The following is a 26,429-nucleotide window of genomic DNA, read 5'->3' on the forward strand; positions in this document are numbered from 1 at the left end:
CGGCACCCAAACCGTGTTCCAAAGTTCCCGCCCCCACCCCACCCACCCCACCGTGGGGATCAAGCAGGGGCGTTTCTTGGGGACAGGGGGGGCTGGTGACTGCACCGCTGAGTGCATTTGAGGACCCCGGGGCCAGGCTGTTTCCCTGTCACCCCTCCTGCTCCTACTCAGGCCGGGGAGTCCGGGTGACCGCAGTGCCCTTGCTGGGGGGGGGTGTCCGTGGCGCCGACCCCTCCGTGGAAGCACGAGCTCTGGGACCCCGCGAGCTCTCCTTCCCGGGACGGGCGCCGCACCCCTGACCATTCCTGCAACCCCAGGTCGATGGAGGTGTCCGTCCCTCGAGGTCCCGCGGCACCCCGGCCCGGAGGGGCCGGGCAAAGTGTCAGCTCAGCCCTCCGGGGCTCCCGGGCCTTCCTCCTAGCGGGGTCCCGCGGGCCGAGCCAGGCTGTGCGTAGGACGCCCCTCCCGGCGGCTTTCGCACCCGCACCCCGAGGCTCCCCTCCTGGCAGAGCTCCTGCGCTTGGCCGCCTCCCGGGCGGGCGCGTCCGTCCGTCCGCCCGTCCGAGCCCGCTCCCCGCGCGGGGCGCCCCCTCTCCGGCGAGGGCGGGCGCGGGAGCCGCGTCGCCGGCCGCCTGCAGGCGTGTCCCCGCCGAGGGGCGCGCGTCCCTGCGCCGCGGCCGCTCCCCGCCGAGGCGCACTCGCGCTCGGGGCTCCGGGCGCGCCGAGCCGCTCCGCCGCCCCCCGCGCCCCCCGCCGGCGCCCCCCGCGGGAAGGGGCCATGGGCTCGCGGGCGCCCGCGCCGCGGGGCGCGGCGGGCAGCGGCCACTGACGCGGGGCGCCGGCTGCCAACTTCGCGCGCGCCGAGCGGCCCGGCGGCATGAAGACCAGCCGCCGCGGCCGAGCGCTCCTGGCCGTGGCCCTGAACCTGCTGGCGCTGCTCTTCGCCACCACCGCCTTCCTCACCACGCACTGGTGCCAGGGCACGCAGCGGGTGCCCAAGCCGGGCTGCGGCCAGGGCGGCCCCGCCGGCTGCCCCAACTCGGGCGCCAACGCCACGGCCAACGGCACGGCCGCCCCCGCCGCCGCCGCCGCCGCCGCCCCGCTCTACAGCTGGGAGACGGGCGACGACCGCTTCCAGCTGCGCCGCTTCCACACCGGCATCTGGTACTCGTGCGAGGAGCAGCTCGGCGGCCCGGGTGAGTCCCGACCCCCGCGCGTCTCCCCGGGCGCCCCCCCACCCCCGGGGCGCGCGTCTGCGGCCGCCGCGAGGCCGCCCCGGGCTCGCCCTCCCCTGGGCTCCGGCTCTGCCCCGCTCCGGACGGAACCCCCTCCACCCCGCCGCCCACCACCCACCGCGCCCACCCGCATCCTTCCCCGCCCACACCCCCCCACCCGCCCCCAGAAGGGGCTTGGGAAGCCCAGGAGCGCGGAATGGGGGTGGGGGAGTTCAGGGCCGGCTGCCCCGGACCTGCTGGGGAGGGGGCGCAGGGGGTGCGCGGGAGCCCGCGGATGGGCTGGAAGCCGGCAGCACCCCCCCCCCCCCCCATCGGTGGCTCCTTCCCGAACCGGGTGTGGGCTGACTTTTCAGGAGGCGGCAAAACTGCTTCCCCTGCCTGCTACCCGGTCCAGGCGCATCACCCCCCTCCACGCAGGCTGGGTGCCCCCCACCCTGCCCCCGCGCCGCGGGTGGCCCAGAGTAGAGCTCTGGCTCAGGGCCGGGGACTTCAGGGTGATGTTGGGGCCCGGGGCGCCCCGAGTGCACTGCCCTGCGCCCCAGGGTTGGCTTCTCCTGCTGCAGACCTCCTGGCCGGGCTGTGCAGGGCACGTGGAGGGCGGTCTCGGCCAGTGTAGGGCGCTGGCCCTCGCGGGGACGCGGGTGAAGGGCCAGGGGAGAAGCGGGAGCTTCACAGGCGCCGTTCCCTTCCCCCGCCGCCCCCCCCACCCCGTCCCCTTCTATCCCCCCCTCTGCCCCGCCAGTGCCGCCCTGGCCCACAGTGGCGGGCAGGGACCGCGCTGCCCCTTGGAGGTGGAGACGCTTCTGCCACCTCATCATCTCCCTCATTACACCCGGCACAACCCACAGTCTGTTGGACCTGCTCTTGGTCACCAGCAAGCTGGCCCCTGCCCCGTCAGATGCCACCAGGAGGGTCTGGGGGTGGGGGTGGGGGTGGGGCTCCTCCGTGCCAGCCCCCAGCCCCTCAGCACAAATTCACCAAGATGAGCAAGGGACAGACCCTGGGACGCTGCCTGTCCCATCTTGCCTCTGGGGGTGCCTCAGGGAACTTTGCTGTGACCACCTGCGCCACGCTGACTGCTCCCCGTTTGGACCTGGGGCTCACCCCACATGCCCCCCTCCATAGCCCCATAGACCCACGTCTGCTGTGTACTCCGGGTTCTGGCATAGGATTGTAAAAAAAAAAAAATGATTTCAAACAGCATTTTGGCAAAAATTCTGAGTTCCACTCCACCAACGGCCCCCGCCCCAGCGAGGTCCTGGGACGCCAGCTCCCCCCAGTGCGGAAGCCCCCCCTGAGTCCCAGCTGAGGGACTTGCCAAGTCCTGTCCCTTCCCGGCTGGCGCCTCCCGCCCTGAAGGTCGCGGCCCTGATCTTGCCTCTCTGCGCCGGTGGCTTGCCCAGGGCGCCACTCGGGGGCCAGGGAGACCAGAACGCTGGCAAAAATAACAATGATTCAAAAACAACGGGAGCCCTTCGTGTGCACCAGGCTCTGTGCAAACTTCTCACTTGCTGGATCCTGTTGGCCCCTTGCCAGCCCCCTGCAGGCGGGCAGCCCGGGGCGCCCACCAGCCAGATGAGGCAAGGGAAGACCACGAGGATTCGTGCCGGCCTCAGGGCTGGCTGCGGTCCAGACGGCTTTCTCGGGGGTGGAGAGAAATCCGGGGGAAGCGGGGGTGGAAGAGAAACATGGAGTGAGGGGCCGGAGGAGGATGGGGTGGCCTGGGGCGGGAGCCTGGCCACTGCAGACCCCACTGTCCATCCCTTGGGCCCTGGTGGTGGAACCGAGGCTGGCTGGGCTGGGCCGGGGGTTTGGCGGTTGGGCACTGGCCTTGCATGTGTGAGAGCGTGGGTTTGGTCCTCAGCACATAAAAAAAAGCAAAAAATTTAAAAAACACCAAAAAAGCCACAGGATGGTTTGTCTGTTGGGTAAACGAAACAGTTTTCTTCTGTCTCCGGATTCCCGGTGGCTAGAGGTTGCCCCTCGCAGAAAATCACAATCTTCCTCTCCGGGAGCCTGGAAAACAGTTGTCAGAGTGTGTGGATGTGGGTGATGTATCTGAGAGCTCTGAGCTGGGTACCTCCCTGGCCCACCTCCCTGGAACCCCGGCCACGCCAGGAGTCAGGAAGTACCTCCTGGCCTCAAACTTTTGTTACTATGACAACCTTTCTCTAAGGGGTGGAAATCATATCTTTATGTTTTCCTTAAATAGGAAAAAAAAACCATTCTAATTACTCCAGACCAGGATCCCGTCTCCTCCCCACCCTGCCCCGAGACCCCCCAAAACTCCAGGGCCCACTTCCGTCCCTCCAATCTGCAGAACCCCAGCAAAGAAAGGTTCCAGCTCCTTCCTGCATTGCCTTCCGGCCCCAAGCCTGTCCCGAGACAGGGAGTGGCTGGTCATTTCTCTCCGGACTCGGGAAACCTCCCCTCGAGGGGAAGCCGCAGGGGACTCTAATAAGCATTTCTCCCAAGCCCCCACTGAGGATTGAGGGCAGACACCAAACGGGCTGTGGACCACCGACACCCTCTCGCCACCCGCTCGGCACAGGAGAGCGCCCCTCCCAGCGAGGGCCCCGGGAAAGGCAAGCGAGGCCTGGCAGGGACCCCCCCGCCCCCCGTCCTGCAGGCAAACTGGGATTCTCTTCTGGTTCAGGTTCCAGCAGGGGCATCGGGCAGGTGCGTGGCAGGCCAGGCTCTGTGACCACAGCAGTACAGGTGACACGAGACTGGATCGTGTGTGTGTGTGTGTGTGTGTGTGTGTGTGTGTTGTCCGAGGGGCTGTCCGAGCCGAGACCCTCTCTCCCCATGCCCAGTCTTTCTGGCTGGAGGGGAACTTCCCCGGTGCCAGGCCAGCTCTGCCCTCTGTCTGGGCTGAGGGTTTGGGCAGAGACTCGGGGGTGACGGTGCAGTAGTCGAGGTGCCCGTGGGCGTGAGTGCGCCCAGCTCTGAGTGGCCCCCATCTCCCCCTGGCATGTCTGTGCGTTTCCCCCTGCAGGGTCCGTGTCGTCCCCGGGCCCAAGGCCCCTGCCTGGCCATGCTGCCCCTGGCCCCCAGTGCTGGCCCTTCCCTCTAGAATGCTCTTCTGGGGGTTGCCACCAGGTGACTTCCGGAAGCTTCGCAAGGTCAATACTGAGCGCCCTCCAAACACTAGGTTCATAACTGAGACCCGGGGGCTGGGGCCAGGGTTCAGTCCCCGGCACCTCGTGGTCCCCTGAGCACTGAGCTGGGAGTAGGCCCTGAGCACTGCTGGCTGTGAGTCCCAAACCAAAAAGTTAAGCCCCTCCCCATGCAGTCTTCCTGCTTGATCTTTCTTTTGACCCTGGCCCATACGTGCCCTCCACCGTGAAAGTGAGGGAAATGCCCCGCTGCCCGCTCTCCTCTGGCTGCCCGCGTCTGTCTCCCGCTGCCCCTCCTCCCTCTAGGAAAGCTCTTCTGGTGGCACGGTAGTGGAGAGGGCACCCCCTACTCCGGCCCCGCTGGGACCCTGCCAGCTCTCAGCCTCGCCCTGAGCCGGCCCGCCTCACCCACCTCCTTTTCCAGATGAGAAACCGAGACCCAGATTGCTCAGGCGACTCACCTGGGGTCAGGCAGCTGCCACGTGCAGGCTGGGAGGTGTGCCTAGGTAGAAGGTTCTAGAACCTTCTATGCCCTCCAATTCGTCCAAGCTCCGTGGTTCAGGATTCCTAGGTGAAATTGCAGGTGATTGGGACAGTCACACACACACACACACACACACACACACACACACACACACACACACACGCACACACACCACGCCCTTTTCTGTGCCTGTGAAATGCAGGCGTGGTTGGGAACAGTGGAAGTAGCAAAGCACCCCTTGGGTACAGGTTTGGGGTGGACACCCCCACCTGCTGGGTGACCTTGGGCTGGAACTTGCCCTCTCTGGGCCCTTAGTTTCCTGGCCGGGTTTTGATGGGAGCATGGCGGGTGTCTCTTTTCTTTCTCCTCCAGTTTGCGCTTTTCATATAGAAAAATGTGACAGATTTTTGCCTATTGATTTTTTAGCCTATGACTTTGCTGCATTTTGTTTATTGTTACTTAGGGAGTTTAGGGGAGTTTTTAGTTTTATTTATTTATTTTTTATATTGTTTCATGTCATCTGCAAATAGTGATAGTTTGTTGTTGTTGTTGTTGTTCCCAATTTGGATCCCCTTGATTTATTTCTCTTGCCTGGTGGCTAAGGTGAGAACTCCCAAATCTATATTGAACAGTAGTGGGGCTGGTGGCCATCCCTGCCTGCCCCGGATTTCAGGGGCGACTTCAGCTCTCCACCGCTGAGTGTGACACTTGCTGTGGGCAGTTATAAAGGGTCAGAACTGTCTCAAGGGAGCTCCTTGTGTTTTGTTGTGAGATGTTATCATGAGCAGATGCTGAATCTCACAGAAAGCTCTTTTGGATTTGATTTCGAGCCACACCCAGCGGTGCTCAGGTTTTTAATTCCTGGCTCTGTGCTCACTCCTGGCAGGCCTGGGGAACCACCTGGGGCGGCAGGGATCGAACCTCGGTCAGTCTCACTCGAGGCAAGCACCTGCCCCGCTGATCTCTCCAGCATGGATCTTGTCAAACGCTTTCTCTGCATCGGTTGTGACTAGATGTGCTATTCATCTTTCCTCTTGTGACATGGGGTATTACATTCATTGATTTGCACGCATCGAACCATCCTTGTATCCCTGGGATGAATCCTACTTGATCCTGGTACGTGATCCCTTTGATGTATGGTTGGATTTGGCTCGCTTGGATTCTGTTGAATCTTTTTGCATCAATGTTCATTAGGAATATCAGGCTGTAGGGTTTTTCTTTTGTAATTTTAGGCTCTGTGCTTTACAATGCTGTTAGTGGAGGGTTTCAGGCATAGAGTGTTCCAAAGCCACACCAGCGTGCCCCTCTTAACCTTCCCCCATTGCATTGCTTTTAGTATTATTGTGATGTCTGTTTCATAGCAGCTACTAGGATGCGCTCCCATTTGATAGTATTTTGGAAGAGCTTAAGGAGTATGGGAGTAAGACTTCTTTGAAGCCCAGGTAGAACTCACCAGTGAACCCGTCTGGCCCTGGGTGTTTGTTCTTGGGGAGGTTTTAAATTAGCATCACTTTCCTTTCTTGTGATTGCTCTATTAAGGCTTTCTACTTCCTCCTGATTCAATCTTGGGAGTTTGGATGGTTCTAAGAATTGCTCCATTTCTTCCAGATTCTCTGGCACAGGGGCATGGAATTGTTCCCAGGAACCTTTAAGACCTTTTGTATTTCCTTTTATTAGGGTGGGGGTGCCCATGACCAGCGATGCTCAGGGGTTACTCTGCACTCAGGAATCACTCCTGGTGGTGCTGGGGGGGGGACCATATGGGATGCTGGAGATCGAGTCCCTGCAGTGTGGGTGGGCCCTGAGAGCCCCTGGGAGGGGTGGGCAGGGACCAGGACCAGCAGCTCCAGGCCTGCAGCACATGTGGAATTTGTTGAACCCGCAGGTTTTCACTGATTCATTTCTCCTTATTTTCTTATGGGGGTCTCGTAGGTGATGTTCAGGGGACCTAGAAGCCATTTCTGGGGGTGCTCACCACCAAGGCCCACAGGTGGTGATGGGGTCCCAGGGTGTGGTGCTGCTTGGGACCTTGTCTGGGACCCCCCAGCTGCCCCAGTGGTGCTTGAGGGTCTTTTAGGCTACACCTGTTCAGGAGAACTCGTGATGCCAGGGATGGAACCAAGTTAGGTGCATGCAGGGCACATGCCCTACCATCTGGACTGTCTCCCTAGCCTATTGTTATTACTATTAATTATTTGTTATTATTATTATTATTATCAAACCTGGACCTCAGAATGTGAAGCACGTGCTCATCTCTGAGCTGCGTGCCCCAAACTTTAGGTTTTTGTATGTAATCTTTTGGCTGTTGAGATCTAACAATTAAGGCCAAACAATTAAAGGGGTCACAGCGCACCGAAGAGGCTCGGAGGCTGCTTGGTGGGCCACACGCACCTAAGGAGGTCACAGGGCTGCCACCCAAGTGCTTGCTGGGGCCACACCTGTCCTGGTCTTCGGCCTCACACGCACCTGGCTGTGCGGGGTGCTGGGGTCCCCATCCGCAGAGCTCTAGAACAAGTGCCCGCTGCTTGCGGGCAGCGTCGGGGATCAAGCGCTCAGCCTCACATCTGTCAGGGACGCTTTCAGCATCAGCGTCTTTGCCCAGTGAGCCCCGCCTGGCAGCTTGGAGCTTGCCTGTATCCTTCCCTGCAGGTGCCAATCAAAAGCTCCAGAGCAGGTTCTCATTGGACCACTTGCATGTATGTTTCCACCCAGAACCAATCAGTGCGCCCCGGAGGGGCGGGCCCGTGCTGATTGGCCAGGCCTCGGTCACATGCTTGCGCCTGGACCCGGAGATCTGGGGCTGATGCTCTTGCCACAGCGATGCCGTGTGATACCCACAAGACCTCAGTGGCACCCGGGTGGCCAGTGACCTCAGCTTAAGCGCACGGTTGTGGACTAGGTCTGGGCTGGCTCACTCACGTGGTGGCCGCTGGCCGTGGGCTGGCGCGACGCAGGCCACCGGGCCGTGGACTTCTTTGCCCCCAGCAGCGTAGCCCGGGCACCTGCCCGTGTTGTGTTGGAAAGCCACGACAGGTCACTGCTAACATTGTACCGTGCACATTGCCTTGGCACCAGCTGACTCCAGAGCCAGTGCTGATGCCCAGAGTCCAGGGTTAGTGTTGGTCGGTGTCGGCGCGAAGGGTCCGGGGTCAGTGTCTGTTTGTGGCCTGGACTCCTGCAGCAATGACCCCATCTCACATGGCTCCTCAGAACTGGGACTGGCCCCGGCCGCAGGGAGAAGTGACATGCCCAGGACTCAGCAGCTGCCCGGGATTGGGGGGTGGAGGGTGGGGGTCTGGAGACCAGGTGACTGACAGGGTCAGCTGAGAGGAAGGGGTGCTGGAGGGAGCCCCAGATCCAAAGGGTGCCGCTGGGCTTAGGATTCCCCAGCTCTTGTCCAGATGCCCAGGGCTCTTCAGGAAACCCCGGGTAAAGCCAGGGCGGGTACCCTGGACCCGGGGAAGCTGCTCCAGGGGGCATCAGTAGGGGTGAGGGTGCGGGGCATGGGACACCTTCTGAGTTTCCAGGGACACGTGGCTCTTGTCGTCTCTGCGGGAAGGTGGCATGATGTGGGCTCAAGGCTCAGCTCCTCCTGGGCTCAGCTCCCCGAGGTCTGCGCAGAGGGATGTTCCCCAGCAGCCCTGGGCACACGCCTCGGGAGAGAGATGGGGAGGAGGAGACGGGAGGAGAGAGGGGGGGAGACGGAGAGGGGAAGAGTGGGAGAGACGCAAGCACGAACACCCACAGGCCTGCTCGGAAACAAAGGGACAGACGCCAGGAGGCGAGAGGGAAGGTGACTTACAGCGGGAGCCCCGGAGATGGCACACACCTGTACATGCACCCTCACACATGCACTCACACAAGCCCATGGTCTGTGCACACACACACACACACACACTACACACACACACATGCAAATGTACAGTGTGTTTTCGTGCACACGAGGCACCTATGCATACATGTTCACTCAGGCATATGTGGACTCAGACACATTTGTACATGCACACCTATGCACTTACACACACACAGCAGACCTACACACAAGGCACCTGCGTGCATGCACACACATGCACACATGAAAGCACACGTAATCATACACATGCATGTCCACATGCACACACAAGCACACATGCTCGCACATGTGCACATTTGTGCATGCACACACATACACACTCCCGCAGGCTCCTGGAAGGAGCACGCCGAGATGCCGCCTCATCTCCCACCCTCTGCCACAAGAGCTGCCGTGGCTCCTGCCCAGTGACTGTGTCCCTGCCGTCCTCCTGCTGCCACTGTCCCCTCCCTCTGGCTCCCTGCTCCTCTCTGCCCCGGGAAGCACGGTCTTCCCAGAGGCTGCAAGACACTCTGCTGTCCCCTTGGTCCCCTCCCCACTCCTACTCTTCTGCTTCCTCTGTCTCCCACCCCGGGCCCTCCACCCAACTCCACAATGTCCCCTTGTGTGGGCTCTGCCCTGAGCCTGTTTATTTTATTTTTACTTCTTGGCTCACACCCGGCAGTGCTTAGCGGTAGCTCCTGGCCCTGCACTCAGGAATCACTCCTGTCGGTGCTCAGGGGACCACCTCGGATGCCGGGCGTCCAACCCAGGTCAGCCACGTGCAAAGTAAACGCCCTCCCCGCTGCACTCTCGCTCCAGCCCCACCCCGCACCCCTCTTCTCCTGTTCAGCTGGGCTTCCTTCTTCTCACCGTCTCCCCTGTTTTTCGCTGCTGGCTCGACCCAAAGCTGCAGGCACCTGCACCCCAAGGGTCAGAATCACTGTCCCGGCTGGGAAAGTAACTCCGAGGGCCAGAGCTCACGCTTCCGTGCAGGTGCCCCAGGCTGGCTCCCAGCACTGTGGGGAGGTGGCCCCGAGCACTGAGCTGGGGGTGACTCCTGAGCACCCCAGGGGTGGCCCTACACCGGAGAGCCCCCTGCAGACAATCCCTGTTGGCTATGACTGTCTTATGGACAGACCGCCAGTCTCTGTGGGGGGAGGGGCTCCCCCACCCTGGCCCGGGGTGCAGGGCAGCTCCGCAGCAGGAAAGGGGCCCTGGGCTGACTCCGGGGCTCTGGCTTTCATTTCCTAGGGAGATTGTGGGGCCGCGGCCTTCAGTCCTGTGCCTTGGGTTCTTAAAATCCCCCATCCCCAAAACTCCCATTTCCTGGCACTGGACACTTGGGAGAAAGCCTCCCTTCTCCCCCAGGCCTTTGTGCATGCCCATGAACCCTCCTGTATGTGACTTTGCCTCAGCAAGGGAGCTATAGCACAGCGGTAGGGCATTTGCCTTGCACGCAGCCGACCCAGGTCCAATTCCTCCGCCCCTCTTGAAGAGCCTGGCAAGTTACCGAGAGTATCTCGCCCACACGGCAGAGCCTGGCAAGCTACCCGTGGCGTATCCGATATGCCAAATACAGTAACAAAAAATCTCACAATGGAGATGTTATGGTGCCTGCTTGAGCAAATCGATGAGCAATGGGATGACAGTGACAGTGACAGTGACAGTGACTGTTTTTATAAAGTTGTTCACAGTAGTTCATTACAGATGATATTCAAACACCAATCCCACCACTATGCACCTTCCCACCACCATAAGAGGAAAGTGTGTGAAGATTGTTGTATTTCATCCTGGAGCCATTGAAGCCCTTGTATAAGAGATTACAGGCATGTATGTTAAACCCAAACAAATGTGTGCTACTTTTGGTACATCAGTGGGCAGGATATAATAGGTCACCCAGGACATTCTATGTCACTCTCTTCCGGGAGTTTGACCGTTGATGAGATTATATGGTGCCAGGGGCAGTTTGTGGGTGTGACTGCCAAGCTACTGGAAAACTGGGGAGCTGGGGGGAGGTGGCCCAGTCCCATTCCGAGCGAACTTGGAGATCTCCATCACGGATCCTGCATACCTGGGTTTTTCTGCAGGTTCCCTCATAAGTGAGGCTTGTCCGAGCCTGTGAAGAGTGGCCTTGAGCACGGCTTCACGGTTGGGTTCTAGAGGGTTTTAGCTGCTGGGGTTCTGCTGGGGCGGGGAGGGAAACTCAACTCGCCCCCCTCCGAATCGCCCCAGTGAAGACAGCCCGGTGCTGGGTCAAGACGTTCCAGTGCAGGGATTAAAGTAGTAAAGTCTTCAGGCTGGAAGAGGAGGACAGACAGGAAGTTGAGCCTGTACGTGGACATTCAACCTGAATTTACCCCCAGGGATGCTGTGGCAAGGGCTGTCCTCAGAGAGCTGACATTTGGGGGCCACAGATGACCACCAGGATTTACGGACGCTTAGGCTTATGCTGAGTCAGATTCAGGCCAGATGGTTCCAATGTGCTTGGACCTTCTGTCATGGAGACACTGGAACATCCAAGGTGGGGATGTTGGCGGACCTGGTCACTCCCATGGGGTCTCTGACTGCACACGGGTTACTTCCATTCCCCTCAGGTGTGGCGGAGGGGGATTGTGGGGCCATTTTGTCTCCTTCAGTATTGAACTTGTAGCTAGCAGTCAAGTAATTCTCAGCCATCACTAAACTTTCTAGAATCATGTTCATCTGGAAATGTTTATCCTCCTTTGTTATAAGAGAAGACAAGGAAGGATTTTTCTAGAAGCTATCTTGTTGTCTATGATCTTCATCCACCCATCCATCCATTCATCCACCCATCTATCCACTCTTCTGTGGGCCAACCATATCTCCACATCCATCCTTCTATCCTTCATTCTGTCATCCATCCATCATCCATCTATCCCATCCATTCATCCGTTCATCATTCATCTAGTCACCCACCACCTGTTCATCCATCTACCCATAATCTATCCATTTATTCCATCCTTCTACCATAAATCCACCCATCCATCCACTCATCTACAATCTGTGTATTCATCCATCACCCATCTACCATCTGTCCCCAGCATCCACCCAACCACCCACCCACCCACCCATCCATCCCATCCATCCATCTATCCATCCATCCACTCATCCATCCACCATCTACCCTTCCATTATTCTCACCCATTCACCACCCATTCTTCCATCCTCCATCTTTCATCCATCATCTGTCCATTCGCCCACTCATTCATCCATCACCCATCCAGCCATCCACCCACCTCCCATTCACCCATCACCCATCCACCCACCCATCCATCATCCATTCATCACCCACCCATCACCTTGATGAGCACCCACTCTGCGAGGCACCAGATAAACCTGACGGGCTGGCTCCTTTCTCCCAGGAGCTCACATTCCAGGGCGGAGAGGGAGAAAATAGTTTAAAAATAATGGATCAGTGATTTCACACAGACGTCATGTTCTAAAACAGGGTCAGGAGGCAGCACTCGAGGGAGGGGATTTTGCTAGGGTGTCATTTTTGCAGGGGGTGACATTTGAACTGAGCCCTGCAGGGCCAGGGGAGGCAGCCCTTCAGAAGGCAGGGGCTGTGGACAGCATCACCGGTGGAACCAACCTTGGGGATCAGTCACTTGCGGTTGGTGGGGACCCCTGAGTAATGCAGGGGACGCAGGGCCATTCTGGGTGATACTCAGTCAACCTATAGCTGGTGGTGTGGCCCTGAGATGCTGGGGGGAGGGGAGGGTGTCTCTAGGGCCACACCTGGAGGTGCTCTGGGCCACGTGGGGCTGGGTTTGAACTTGGGTCCCAGCAGCTGGCAAAGCTGAGCCATCCCCCCTGAATTGTTATTTCTTGAGTCAATTTTTAGCGCGTTGTGTTTTCTCAAAGTAATTTATTCGCTGAATGTTTCAAGCATATTTGCATAAAATTCAGCATCGTCTTTTTTTTTTTTGAGATTAAAAGAAAAAGTCTCCTTTTGATTAGTCTCCGATTCTGCATCCCGAATCCCGTGTATTTGTGTGTTTTCTGTCTTTCTCTTGATTTATCTTGCTCAAGGAGAGCTCTGGTGAAAATTGCCTGTCAGTCCTCCAAAAGAGCAGACTGCCTTGAAGTGGTCGCGTGGCTGCTGCAGGCATCTCAACCTCCGGGCCTGACCACTCGCTCCCTCCCTGATTTCAGCCCCGGTTTCATCAGTTCTGCTGCTTTACTGCCCGCCCCTGACAATCTGCCCATTTGAAATAATCGTAAGCGTGTGGAGTCAGTTGTTTCAGTATTCTGCTGCGTGCTTGATCCCTTCTGGCCCGCTGGTCGGCAGTGCGCGGGGTCCTCTCTAGGTCACTCGTGGCCACGGGGCCAGTGGATGTGGTGCTTCCTGGGCCCTGTGGTGCCAGGGGTTCGGGGTTACCTGGAGCACCTCATCTGCCAGTACCTGGGGGCCCCATGGGGTACCAGGACTCAGACCAGAACGGGCCACAGACAAAGCAAACGCTTGAACTCCTATTCTATCTCTGCAGCCCCTTAGCTTACTCTCTGGGGGCTGTTTTGTTAGTATTTTTAGGTATTTGAGTGGAAAACTTTTTTTAACCATGAAAAAAGCATATACATAAGCATGCCAAGACTCAGCCTTTAACAACATGTTAGTGATCTCTTATAGAAGGGCTTAATGCCCCTGGGCGAGATACAACAATCTTCACACTCTTCCCTCCAAAAAAGTTGTTTTTTTTTAAAAAAAAATTTTAATTGGATAGTCGTGAGACAGACCATCATAAAGCTGTTTATAATTGGGTTTCAGTCACACGGTGATGCAGCACCCATGCCTTCACCAGTGTATATTTCCCACCACCAATGTCCCCTGTTTCTCTACCACCTTCCCCCACAACCTCCCACCTCCCACCCCCAGCCTCCCTCTAAGGGAAGACACTTTTTTTTTCTTTTTGGGTCATACCTGGTGATGCACAGGGGTCACTCCTGGCTCTGCACTCAGGAATTACTCCTGGCAGTTCTCGGGAGGCCATATGGGATGCTGGGAATCGAATCCGGGTTGGCCATGTGCAAGACAAATGCCCTACCCGCTGTGCTATGGCTCCAGCCCTATAGGAGGCACTTTCAAGGAAAGTTTTTTGGATCATTTTTAACTGTTTATTCATAATACACAATACAAGATACATTATTTTGGTTCTGCTTTGTGGCAGTGGGGTGGGGTTTGGGATGGAAACATCCAAAATATGGTGGTGGGAAGGTGTAATGGTGTGGTGGTAGAATTGGTGTTCGAATATTAAATGTAATCAAATATTGTGAACTACTTTATAAAAATAAAATTAAAAAACTAAATGTGCTGCAGAGCACAGAAATAAACAAGTGAAAAAACAAAGAATATTTTTAAGGATCAGAGTTTTCTGTCAAACACCATTTGGGCTACATTTTATGATTTTCAAGCCACAGTTTTTTTTTTTAATTTTCCCCAAAATAATTTTTACAGATCCTCAAATTATAATTTTGTTTCGAATAGTGCTAAAATTGCCATTTTGTTCCTGCACTGACCCAAGAGTAGTTAATAGAAAGAACATCAACACATTCATCTTATTTGCTTACATTTTGGTTATCAATTTCTAGTTTTACTGATAAGTTGGCTCTTGAAATAAGATTTCATAAAATTTTTTTGTAAACATTTTATTTGAAAAAAGCAGATAAAGTCTCTGTCTGTAGGGTAAAAGAGCTTTCTGGATAATATAATCCGAGGAAGTCTTGTTATTTATTTCGCTTTGCTTTCTGGATTTGCTGAAAGCTGAATGAGGCGGGTCAAAGCCTCTCGCTTCAATAGAACTCTCTCCATTTTAGCTTGTGCTTCTGATAGTTTTTGTTTATATAAAGCTTGAGTCTGTTATTCATCACCAAAAAAAAAAAAATTCATGACAGTTATATTTTCATTGTGGAATTGTGGATTTTTTTTTCATCTGTCAAGATAAAAATGCCTATTTTCCCCTCATGAATGCCTTTGGCTTTGAATTATATTTTTTTCCTATTTAATACGCTATCCCGGCCTCCTTTTGTTGTGTCCCCTTGATATATCTCTTGCTAGTCATTTTATTAACTTTCCCGTGACTTCCTGTTGGGCTGTCTGCAGAGAGGGGCCTGGGGACAGTGTGCGCTTGGTTCTCTGTGAGGTCCATCAGCGACGTGCATTTCTCTCCTCCTGCTTCTCTCTCTTTCCCTGCGTGCTTTCAATTCCTTCCTTTTCCCTTAGTCGTTTGTTTTGTTGTATTATCCTTTACGAGCCTTGCAGAAGGCACATGCGCGGCTGCTAATTCTGCTTCTAATCCTTGGACTTCCTCTAATGATGGGAGGAAAGACTCACAGCCCTGTGTTCCTGGCAGGACGAGGGGATGAGCCGCTCTCGAGTTCTGCTTTTATACTCATTTTTGTCACAATAATTGCCACTTGATCCCGTGATTAACTGGCTTCGGTGCTAATTGCGAGTCTCTACTCCTCTTGCCTTGTTTGTAGTCACATCTCGCTCGGCTCTGAGCTGGAGCGAAGGTGTGTGTGCGGGTTGCCCGCGGGCACCAGTCCCGGGCTCGACGCTGGGGGGCGGTGGTGAGGCCGACTCGGCCCGGTGGGCGTGTGCTCACGCGTGACTGCTCACCCCTGCACACATATTCACACACGTGCATGTTCCGACATGAGCGTGCTCATTCATGGGAATTTTCACATGTGTCCACATGTATGTCCACACGTGTGCACTGGTATATCACATGATAACATGATCACTCATGTTCACACGTGTGTGGGGCATGTTCACATGTCCATATGCTCATTGTGCACACATGCTCACACACAAGTATGTTCATGCATGCACTCCTTCTTGCATGTATGTTTTCACAGGTACATGGGTATGTTCCTATGCGGTCATGAGCCTGTTTGCATGTGCACTCATGTGTGCAGGCATGTTCACACTCACATGTGCAGGCATGTGCACACATACTCACACACATGTATGTTCTTGTGTGTGCTCCTTTATGCATGTATATTTTCACCGGTGCACAGGTATGTTCCTGTGCGAGTAAGAGCCTGCATGCATGTGCACTCACGTGTGCAGGCATGTTCACACATGGTTAGAAGGAGCACCCGGTGGGATTTGAGGCCCGAGCGGCAGGCAGGGCCCACGGCCGGCTGAGGAGCAGCGGTGCTGGGGCCTCGTGTGGGGAGGGCGAGAGGGGCTGAGACGGGCGGGGAGCTGGGGCAGTGAGGGGCACAGTGCAGGGTGGGCCTGCGGGGGCCCGGCAGCGGGTCCAGCCTCCCCACACTGTCGCCCTGTGAGGCGGCCCCTCTGGGGTAGCCCGGGCGGCCCCACTCTCCCAGGGGCATGTCTGTCTGATTCTGTGGACCGGGAGAGGCAGCAACGGGCCCGGAGGCCGGAGCCTAGAAAACAAGCTGGGCCAAGGGGAGGCGGAGATCAGGGGGCCCGCAATCAGGCCGTCCTCCCGCTCTCCACAGGCTCCGCCAATTAAAGCAGCCTCGGGCGGGTGGGCGGGCGCTGTTGGCGGGAGGGGGCAGCGGGCATCAGAGAGGAGAAGGCAGCCATAAGGGCGCGCAAAGGGCCGGGCGCTAATTAAACCGCCCTCGACCGGGCGCCGCTGGGGGCTCAGGTGACTCCAGCAGACCTTCCTGGGGCAGGTGCCCGAGGACACGAGGGAGGCCCGCGGGGTGTCCCTGCAGGTGGGGGTCCAGGTCTGGCCAGGGCAGCCCGGTCAGGGGACTCTGGCGAGGCCACAGCAGGGGTGCTCTGGGGGGAGTCATGCCCCCCACCCTGCTGGGTCTCCCCTCTCGCCCCGGGACGCCCGCCACTGTCCCCAGCATTCCCGGGGACGCCTGGGGGTTTCTGGAGCAGAGATCGCTAAGGCGTAGGACCCCCGATCTACCTTGCTCCCCCCCGGGCTCCAGGGATGGGGCGAGAGGCTCCCTCGCGGTTCCCCCGCATGGCCTCCGCAGCATCGGGTCTCTGCCCTGGGCCTGGGGCCCCTGCATCCTGCTGCTCACACTGGGGGCAGGTGGCCCCGGGGCGGCCCTTCTCTGCCGGCCAGGGACGCTGTAGCCTTTCTGCGGGCGTGGAACCCTGCCATTGTAGGGAGGTTGGCGTGTCCACGCCGCTCTCTGGGGCCAGGCCTGAACCGGATGCCCCGTCTCGCCTCGTGCTCCGGTGCTCCCTGGCCCGGGAAGGGCTAGTATCCATCCGCTTCTCGCGCCTCAGACGGCGCCCCCAGTCCTTCCTCCTTTCCGCTTGTCTTGGGGTCAGCCCTGGCTCAGTGCTTTTTTTCTTTTTCTTAGATGCTTTTTTGGGTCACACCTGGAGATGCTCAGGGGTTTACTCCTGGCTCTGCACAGTGCTCGGGGGACCCTATGGGATGCTGGGAATCGAACCTGGGTTGACCGAGTGCAAGGCAAACGCCCTCCCCGCTGTGCTGTCGCTCCAGCCCCCTGGCTCGGTGCTTTTGGGGGGCTCGGGGACGCTGTGGTGTTGGGGACTGAGCTCCTTCCCGTTCCCTGAGCTCACCCAGAAGAGCCCGCCCTCGATTCCCGTGCCCAGCCAGCCCCGAGTGGACACGACACGGGCGATGCGGGGCCTCCACGGAAGCAAAGCCCTCTTGGGAGTTCTGCTGCTGCGGGGGCAGAGACGCCGGGCAGGTGTCCCTCCCCGAGGTGCCTCTCGCCACGACTCCCCGAGAGGGTCCCCTTGGCAGCCATTCACCTCAGGGGCGAGTGCTGGGCAGTCGCTCTCGGAGCCCGTGGGTCCAGCTGGCCGTCACTCATCGCAGCTTCCGTGTTCCGTGTCCCCGCTGCCAGCTCCCCTGGGCTGCGTCCGAGGCTCCCGCCCAGCCCTGGGGGTCCGCAGGGCTCCCCGGGCTGCCCCTCTGCTGCGGCCCGCGCCCGCCCCTGGGGGTGGCCCGGCCCGTGTCATCCGCGGGACAGTCAACCCCCCATCCCCGCCCTGCTCTGGGCTCCTTCTGGCTCATCCCGACTCACCGATCAGGAGGCCCCAGGACCTTTTCGGGACCGACTGGCACTGGGGGGCTGCCGGCAGCGGGGCAGCCCCGTCCCCAAGGCCCCCGTCTCTCCTCCCGAGGTCTGGGGGCATCCTCACCACCTCTCCCGGGCTCCACCTTTTCCTGTTCCCTGCTGTCCCCTAAGGGTCCAGGCTCAGCCACGGGGTCGAGAGGCCCCTCAGAAGGGGCTCCGGCCGCCCGCCCCTGGCAGCCCTGGTGAGGCCTTGCACTGCCCAGAGGCTCTTGCTGTTTGTCTGTGGCTCCTTGACCTTTGGGGCGAAGGGGAGAGGGGAGGGGGGGCGGGGGCAGGGGGAGGGGGAGGGGAGGCAGGAGGGGGAGGGGGAGCTGGGGAGGGGTGTCCGCCATGCCCTGTGGAGGTTAGGGGCAGCCCTGCTGGGTGCAGAGTGGAGAGGCCAGCCCCGGCTGCACAGTCCCCGTGGCCAGGCGGGGTGTGGGTGCGGGGCGGGGGGTGGGGGGCAGTGCCTGACCCACACTTTACCCCTCAGGGGCCTGGGCGACCGCCAGCCTGAGAGCAAGCAGAGTGGCCGGGCAGGACTTGCCTTCCGTCTGCTACAGGCCCTGGGGAGGGGACAGGGGACGTGGTGGGACGAAGGAGTTTGCTTGGGCGGCCGTCAGCACCGTCCTGCTGGTGTGGGGCCCAGGGCTGCCACTCCGGCCCTGCCCGCCCCTCCCCTGCTTGCCCCTCCCCTGTCCCCCCTGTCCGCCCCTCCCTGGGGCTGTGCTCACTCCTGGATCCCACCAGCTGCCAGGGCGCTGGGCTTTATATGACAGACTCATTTCTCTGCTTTTGCTTTGAGCCACACCTGGCGGTATTTGGGGGGTCACATCACACCCCGCGGTGTTTGTGGGGTCACACCTGGTGGTGTTTGGGGGTCACACCCCGTGGTGTTTGTGGGGTTTGGGAGAGTCACACCCCGCGGTGTTTGTGGGGTCACACCTGGTGGTGTTTGGGGGGTCACATCACACCCCACGGTGTTTGTGGGGGTCACAGTCCGTGGTGTTTGGGGGAGTCACACCCCACGGTGTTTGTGGGGTCACACCTGGTGGTGTTTGGGGGTCACACCCCGTGGTGTTTGTGGGGTCACACCTGGTGGTGTTTGAGGTGGTCACATCACACCCCGAGGTGTTTGTGGGGGTCACACCTGGCAATGTTTGGAGGGTCACATCACACCCCATGGTGTTTGTGGGGGTCACACCCCGCTGTGTTAGAGTGTCACCCCGACGGTGTTTGGGCGTCACCGTGCTGGGGCTGTGCGGGTGCCCGAGCTGGAGCCACGCCCCCCTCTGCCCGCGCTGCCGCCCTGACTGTTTCTCGGCCCCCGGTGCTCGGGGGAGATTGCCGCAGGCTGTTGGGGCACTCATTTGGGCAAGGAGGGCTCAGTGCCCTCCGGGGCTGCCTCTCGGGAATCTCTTCTGAGGCGGATACGGGGAGGCAGCAGTCGGTGGGCAGACCTGAGGTTTCAGCAAGACAGACAGACAGACAGACAGAGGAGGAAGCAGGGCTGGGGCGCGGCCGGCCGGTCGGGGAGGGACGCTCCCCTGGGGCCCGCACACCCAGAGGGGACACGAGTGGGGTCACTGGCCGACAGAGGGGCGGGGAGCAGCGATGGAAGCCCCTGGCGGGAGCGGGCAAGGAAGAGGGTGCGGGCCGGGCCAGGGAGTGCCGGGGCTCGCCACAGGGGGCTGGCGTGGGGAGGGGGGAGGGCGCCAATGCACGCGTGTGCTGGAAGGGCCGTGTGTGTGTTTGGGGGTGGGGGTTTGGGAGACGTTTTGTGAGGAGACCTCCAGGTGGCCGAGGCACTCAGGGGGAGGCTTGAGTTGGGGTGGCGGGTGCCATCTGGGGAACGAGGGCCATTGCCAGACGCCCTGAGGGCTGCGGGCTGAGGCGGGTCAGGAGCTTTGCTTGAGGTCCCGGCTCTCCTGGGGCTCTCTGGTCTGCTGAGAACGGAGGGCAGGTGTCCGAGTGTGTGTGCGCATTTGTGTGTGCATGTGTGTGTATGTGTGCGCTCGTGGGCATGTGTGTGGTGTGCGTGTGTGTGAGTGCATGTGTGTATGTGTGCATGCAGTGTGTGTGCATGTGTATGTGTGTGCGTGTGTCCATGTGTGTGTGTGCATGCATGTGTATGTGCGTGTGTGTGCGTGTGTCCATGTGTGTGTGCGTGCGTGTGTATGTGCGTGTGTGCATGTGTGTGTGCATGTGTATGTGCATGTGTGTGTGCGTGTGTGCATGTGTGTGTGTGCATGTGTATGTGCATGTGTGTGTGCGTGTGTGCATTGTGTGTGTGCATGTGTATGTGCATGTGTGTGTGCGTGTGTGCATTGTGTGTGTGCGTGTGTATGTGCATGTGTGTGTGCGTGTGTGCATTGTGTGTGTGCATGTGTATGTGCATGTGTGTGTGCGTGTGTGCATTGTGTGTGTGCGTGTGTATGTGCATGTGTGTGTGCGTGTGTGCATTGTGTGTGTGCGTGTGTGTGTGCGTGTGCGAGTGTGCGTGTGTGTGTGCGTGTGTGTGTGTGTGCGTGTGTGTGTGCGTGTGTGTGTGTGTGCGCGCGCACGCGTGCGCCTCACTGGGCTCCCTGAGCCTGGCCCCTTCTCTGAGTGTGTGTGCATGGGGGACTGTCCCGAGCCTTGTGGCCATTCAGGGATCCCACCCCCAGCAGCCAGTTTAGGAGTGGCCCCCACCTCGGGCGAGCAGGACCATGGTCAGCGGGTCTGGGCCCTGGGCCGCTCTCTCCCGCGGGGGGCTCTCTCCTGGGCCGGACCCCGTACTGCCCCGGGAAGGACAGCCCCACTGCCTGGATGCCCACGGTCCTCCCGACACTCAGAGACTCTCCTCCGAGTCCTCCCTCCCTTCCCCGCAAGCCCCCACCGCCCTGTCCTGCCGGGGCCTGTTTGAAGTGTCCTGCAGGTGCCTCAGTGTCCCTGCGGGGGCCCCGGGGGAGGATCCAGGAGTGCTCCGGGCGACTGGGTCCGCGTGTGTGGAGGAGCATCCCCACAGGCCCGGCGGGCTCGCTGGCTCCCGGGGGCGCGGGACTGCGGGGCTTTCAATAATTAGGGAACATTTAGCCGCTCAAAGTGGCTGCTCCTGGGCGGCCGAGCCCGCGCCCGAGGCAGCCTGGGGGAGTGCTCGGCCGAGCCGGAGGAGAGCCCGGTGCTCAAGGCTACGGGATCCGTGGAGGATGTTTTGTGCAGGTTCCGCGTAACCATGGCGACAGACTCTCCCAGCCTGGCGGGGCCGCCGCACGCCCGCACTGTGCAGCCGCCACGCGAAGCCCCCCCAGTCTCGAGACCCCAGCAGCCCCCACAGCCGAGAGCAGTGGGGTGGGGCGGTGGGTTCGAGAGCGGCCCCCGTGGCCTGGTGGCCGTGAGGAGCGGGCCCGGCCGGGGGCGGGGGGTGGGGGCGGCTTGCCGGTGTGGCAGGAGGCAGGGCAGTCTGCTGCCTCTCCCCGCCTGCTCGGGGGCCGGGGGGCGGGGGGGACGAACCCCAGATCGAGAGGCCACCCCGGTGGGCACGGCAGCCGGGGTCCCCGCGCCTGCTGGCCGCGGCGTGGGGCTGGGCCGTGCCGGGCTTGTTCTCCGCAGGTGATGGGGGCGGCGGGCTGGTGCGGAGGCAGAACAACTTTCCAAGCTGTTTTTTTTTAAAAACCGCCCACTCCAGCCTCGTTCTCGGGCCGATCCCAAACGCGGAGCCCACTCGGAGGCTCGGCTTCTGGCCCGAGGACCCGGCTCCCTGGGCCCCGGGCGCCCTGCCCCTATAGAGCAGGGCTGGCCCCCGTGGCCCGCGGGGGTCACCGCCGCGGGGAGCCGCGGTCGCTCCCCATCTGGAGCCTGGTCTCTAATTCCGGAGCTGACATTTTCCGTGTCGGGAAAAGCTCCGCGAAGACATGGAGACGATTTATTACTTGAGCTGCTGCGGGCGCAGAGCCCCGTGCAGACCCCGAGGCGGGGGGGGGGGGCGGGGGGGGATCAGAGCAGACAGCCCCGAGGGCCCCTCTGGGGGAGACCCAGGGGGCATCGCCCTGGGCTTTGTGCTGTGCTGCCAGCAGCCAGCCTGCGGGGTGCCCACGGGGGAAGGAGCTGCCCCTTTCGTCCTCCTCTAAGACACCCCAAGAACCCTGGCAGACGTGGCCCTCTCCAGCCCTGGGGGGCATTTGCCTTGCAGGGCCCTGACCTGGGTCTGATGCCCGGGTCCCACAGGGTCCCCTGCTAGGAGTCAGCCCCGAGCACAGAGCCAGGAGTCAGCCCTGAGCACAGAGCCAGGAGTCAGCCCTGAGCACAGAGCCAGGAGTCAGCCCTGAGCACAGAGCCAGGAGTTAGCCTTGAGCACAGAGCCAGGAGTCAGCCCTGAGCACTGCCGGATGTGGCCCCAAGTCTGTACCGCTGTGCTCAGTGTGCACGGAGGGGGGTGGAGTTGGGTGCCAAGCTGCGCCAGGGACACGCCTGGCTGTGGAGACTGGCTGGGGCGACGGAGCACGGCTCCCTGGAGGTGCCCGGTGACCCCCCCGCCCCCCAGCCCGGCCCGGGCTGGTGCCGGAGCTATGTGTCCTCTGCCCACACCCCTCCCAGGCAGCTCTTCCCTCCCGCGCCACTCGCCACCTTGGCCCTGCCAGAGCCCGCTCCCAGCACCCGCGGCAGGCGTTCCCGCCGCACGCTCCGTGGAGTCTGACACCACGGGATTATTCTCCAGAACAGAACATCTTGGTTTGCGGGATTATTTCTCCAGGGCTTTATTCCAAGCTCCCTCCCTCCCCTCTCCTCCCCCCTCTCCCCAACTCTCTCGGTCCTCTCTCCCTCTCTCCCTCTCTCTCTCCCTCTCTTCCTCTCTCTCCCTCTCTCCCTCCCTCTCTCTCTCCTCTCTCTTCCTCTCTCCCTCCCTCCCCTCTCCTTCCCCTCTCCCCCACTCTCGTTCCTGTCTCCCTCTCTCCCTCTCTCTCCCTCTCTCCCTCTCTTCCTCTCTCTCTCCCCTCTCTCTTCCTCTTTCCCTCCCTCCCCTCTCCTCCCCCTCTCCCCAACTCTCTCATTCCTATCTCCCTCTCTCCCTCTCTCTCCCTCTCTCCCTCTCTCTCTCCCTCTCTCTCCCTCTCTTCCTCTCTCTCTCCCCTCTCTCTTCCTCTTTCCTTCCCTCCCCTCTCCTCCCCCTCTCCCCAACTCTCTCATTCCTGTCTCCCTCTCTCCCTCTCTCTCCCTCTCTCTCCCTCTCTTCCTCTCTCTCTCCCCTCTCTCTTCCTCTCTCTCTCCCCTCCTCCCTCTCCCCAACTCTCTCATTCCTGTCTCCCTCTCTCCCTCTCTCCCTCTCTCTCCCTCTCTCTCCCTCTCTCTCCCCCTCTCTTCCTCTCTCCCCTCTCCTTCCCCCTCTCCCCAACTCTCTCATTCCTGTCTCCCCGTCTCCCTCCCTCTCTCCTCTTCTCTCCCTCTCTCCCTCTCTCTCTCCCTCTCTCCCCTTCTCTCCCTCTCTCCCTCTCTCTCTCTCCCTCTCTCTCCCTCTCTCCCTCTCTCTCCCTCTCTCCCTACTTTCTCTCTCTCCAGCTCTCCCTCTCTCCATCTTTCTCCTTTCCTCTCTCTCTTCCTTTGTCTCTGCCCCTCCCTCCTCTCTCTCCCTCTTTCCTCTCTCTCCCTGTGCCCCTCTGTCTCTCTCTCTCCTTCTACCCTTCCCTCGCTCTCCTCTCCCTCCACCTCTCATCCTCTCTTTCCTACTGGTCTTACTCCTTCCCTTCCCCCCTCCCCCCATTGCTCCCCCCTCCCTCACTGACCTGGTTAATGCCGCCTGCCTTCAGCTTTCAGACCCCAGCACCAGCGGGACAGCGTGAAGCCCTCTCACCGCCCCCATTTCTTCTCCACACCCCACTGGCCGCATGGCTGTGAAGGGTGTTGGACCTGCTTTCGGGGGGAGGAGGGAATTCTCCTGTGTATTAGGGTGTGCTCTGAGGAGGTGACATCTGAGGGGAGACTGGAGAATTGGAACTGTGGTAGGAATGTGGGCGGATTGGGGAAGAGACTGCAAGTGAGTGCAAAGGCCCTGGTGTGGGGACCAACAGGTTTAAGAATTCCAAGACCCCCGAGCTGGGGCCAAATTGCTTGGGAGGGCCGTGGCCATGCAGAGCCTCACTGGATGTGGTGTGAAATTTGGATTTGGGGCCTGAGAGACAGTCCCGAGGCTGAAGCACTTGCCTGGCTCGCGGTGGACTCGGGTTCAGTCCCCAGCGCCGTCAGGAGTGATCCCTGAGCACTGATCCAGGAGCAAGACGAGCACCGCTTTCGCGACCTCTCCCTATGGGGCTTGATTCAGAATACCCAGGGATGCTTCCGGAGGGCCCAGGCCCCGGGGGCTGGGCAGAGCAGGGGTCGGGCTGCTGAGTGTCCATCCCTGGTCCTGGCTGTGGCACTGCACGTGCCATGTCCCTCTTCCCAGCTCCAGGGGTGTCCTTGGGGGCACTGCAGGGCCGGGCAGCGCCACTGCCGCTGGCCCCTCCACTAACCCCGGACCTGGGGGCCATCACGGTCCCTTGAGCACTGCTTGGGGGTTACCCCCGTCCAAAGAGCACTCTGACGGAGGGAGGGGAGAGGCCAGACCCAGGGTGGGTGGTGTGGAGGCGGGGAGAGCGGGGAGGTCTCGGGGGACTGAGCAGGAGGTCCCAGCAGCTGGCTTGGGCCAGGGCAGGGTGCGAGGAGGAGCTTGGAGTGGCGCCGGCTCACCTGAGGGCTGCCGTCACCCACGGCTGTCAGGAACCAGAGGGGTGGATGCGGAGGGGCATGTGGGTGAGGCAGGGGAGCAGGGAGCTGGCCGAGGCCAGAGGGGAGAGGCGGGTGTGGTCTGGATGCTGGGCAGGGGCCCCACTAGCCGTCTGGTGCTCACGAGGCGTGCGGCCGTCTCAGTTCCCCGACTCGCTGCTCTGCGCCCTCTCACTCACCAGAGCAGCAGCTCACCTGTGATTCTCTGCTCTCCGAGGCATCCCTCCCTCACCTGGGATGGTCCCAGCATCCCTCCCTCATCTGGGATGGTCCCAGCATCCCTCCCTCACCTGAGATGGTTCCAGCATCCCTCCCTCACCTGGGATGGTCCAGCATCCCTCCCTCACCTGGGATGGTCCCAGCATCCCTCCTTCACCTGGGATGGTGCCAGCATCCCTCCCTCACCTGGCATGGTCCCAGCATCCCTCCCTCACCTGGGATGGTCCCAGTATCCCTCCCTCACCTGAGATGGTTCCAGCATCCCTCCCTCACCTGGGATGGTCCAGCATCCCTCCCTCACCTGGCATGGTCCAGCATCCCTCCCTCACCTGGCATGGTCCAGCATCCTCACCTGGGATGGTCCCAGCATCCCTCCCTCACCTGGGATGATCAAGCATCCCTCCCTCACCTGGGATGGTCCCAGCATCCCTCCCTCACCTGGGATGGTCCCAGCATCCCTCCCTCACCTGGGATGGTGCAGCATTCCTCCCTCACCTGGCATGGTCCCAGCATCCCTCCCTCACCTGGGATGGTCCAGCATCCTCACCTGGGATGGTCCAGCATCCCTCCCTCACCTGGCATGGTCCCAGCACCCCTCCCTCACCTGGGATGATCCAGCATCCCTCCCTCACCTGGGATGGTCTAGCATCCCTCCCTCACCTGGCATGGTCCAGCATCCTCACCTGGGATGGTCCAGCATCCCTCCCTCACCTGGGATAGTCCAGCATCCCTCCCTCATTGGCATGGTCCCAGCATCCCTCCCTCACCTGGGATGGTCCAGCATCCTCACCTGGGATGGTCCAGCATCCCTCCCTCACCTGGCATGGTCCAGCATCCTCACCTGGGATGGTCCAGCATCCCTCCCTCACCTGGGATAGTCCAGCATCCCTCCCTCACCTGGCATGGTCCCAGCATCCCTCCCTCACCTGGGATGGTCCAGCATCCTCACCTGGGATGGTCCCAGCATCCCTCCCTCACCTGGGATGGTCCCAGCATCCCTCCCTCACCTGGGATGGTCCAGCATCCCTCCCTCACATGGGATGATCCAGCATCCTCACCTGGGATGGTCCAGCATCCTCACCTGGTATGGTCCAGCATCCCTCTCTCACCTGGGATAGTCCAGCATCTCTCCCTCACCTGGCATGGTTCCAGCATCCCTCCCTCACCTGGGATGGTCCAGCATCCTCACCTGGGATGGTCCAGCATCCCTCCCTCACCTGGCATGGTCCAGCATCCTCACCTGGAATGGTCCAGCATCCCTCCCTCACCTGGGATGGTCCAGCATTCTCACCTGGGATGGTCCAGCATCCCTCCCTCACCTGGGATAGTCCAGCATCCCTCCCTCACCTGGCATGGTCCCAGCATCCCTCCCTCACCTGGGATTGTCCAGCATCCTCACCTGGGATGGTCCAGCATCCCTCCCTCACCTGGCATGGTCCAGCATCCCTCCCTCACCTGGGATAGTCCAGCATCCCTCCCTCACCTGGCATGGTCCCAGCATCCCTCCCTCACCTGGGATGGTCCAGCATCCTCACCTGGGATGGTCCCAGCATCCCTCCCTCACCTGGGATGGTCCAGCATCCCTCCCTCACCTGGCATGGTCCAGCATCCCTCCCTCACCTGGCATGGTCCAGCATCCCTCCCTCACCTGGGATGGTCCCAGCATCCCTCCCTCACCTGGGATGGTCTAGCATCCCTCCCTCACCTGGGAAGGTCCAGCATCCCTCCCTCACCTGGGATGGCCCCAGCAT

General features: G+C 60.3%; 1 protein-coding gene across 1 annotated transcript in view; it reads left to right on the top strand.

Moving 5' to 3' along the window:
* Nucleotides 1–748: 748 nt before the first annotated feature.
* GSG1L (GSG1 like) overlaps nt 749–26,429 on the top strand; it is a 149,992-nt gene continuing 124,311 nt past the window's right edge. Inside the window, exon 1 of the mRNA XM_055135757.1 lies at nt 749–1,196. Coding sequence (XP_054991732.1) covers nt 878–1,196 — 319 coding nt within the window. The 5' untranslated portion in view covers nt 749–877. The remainder of the gene's footprint in view (nt 1,197–26,429) is intronic.

The sequence above is a fragment of the Sorex araneus genome, chromosome 4 (assembly GCF_027595985.1).
Source record: "Sorex araneus isolate mSorAra2 chromosome 4, mSorAra2.pri, whole genome shotgun sequence".
Classification (NCBI taxonomy): Eukaryota; Metazoa; Chordata; class Mammalia; order Eulipotyphla; family Soricidae; genus Sorex; species Sorex araneus.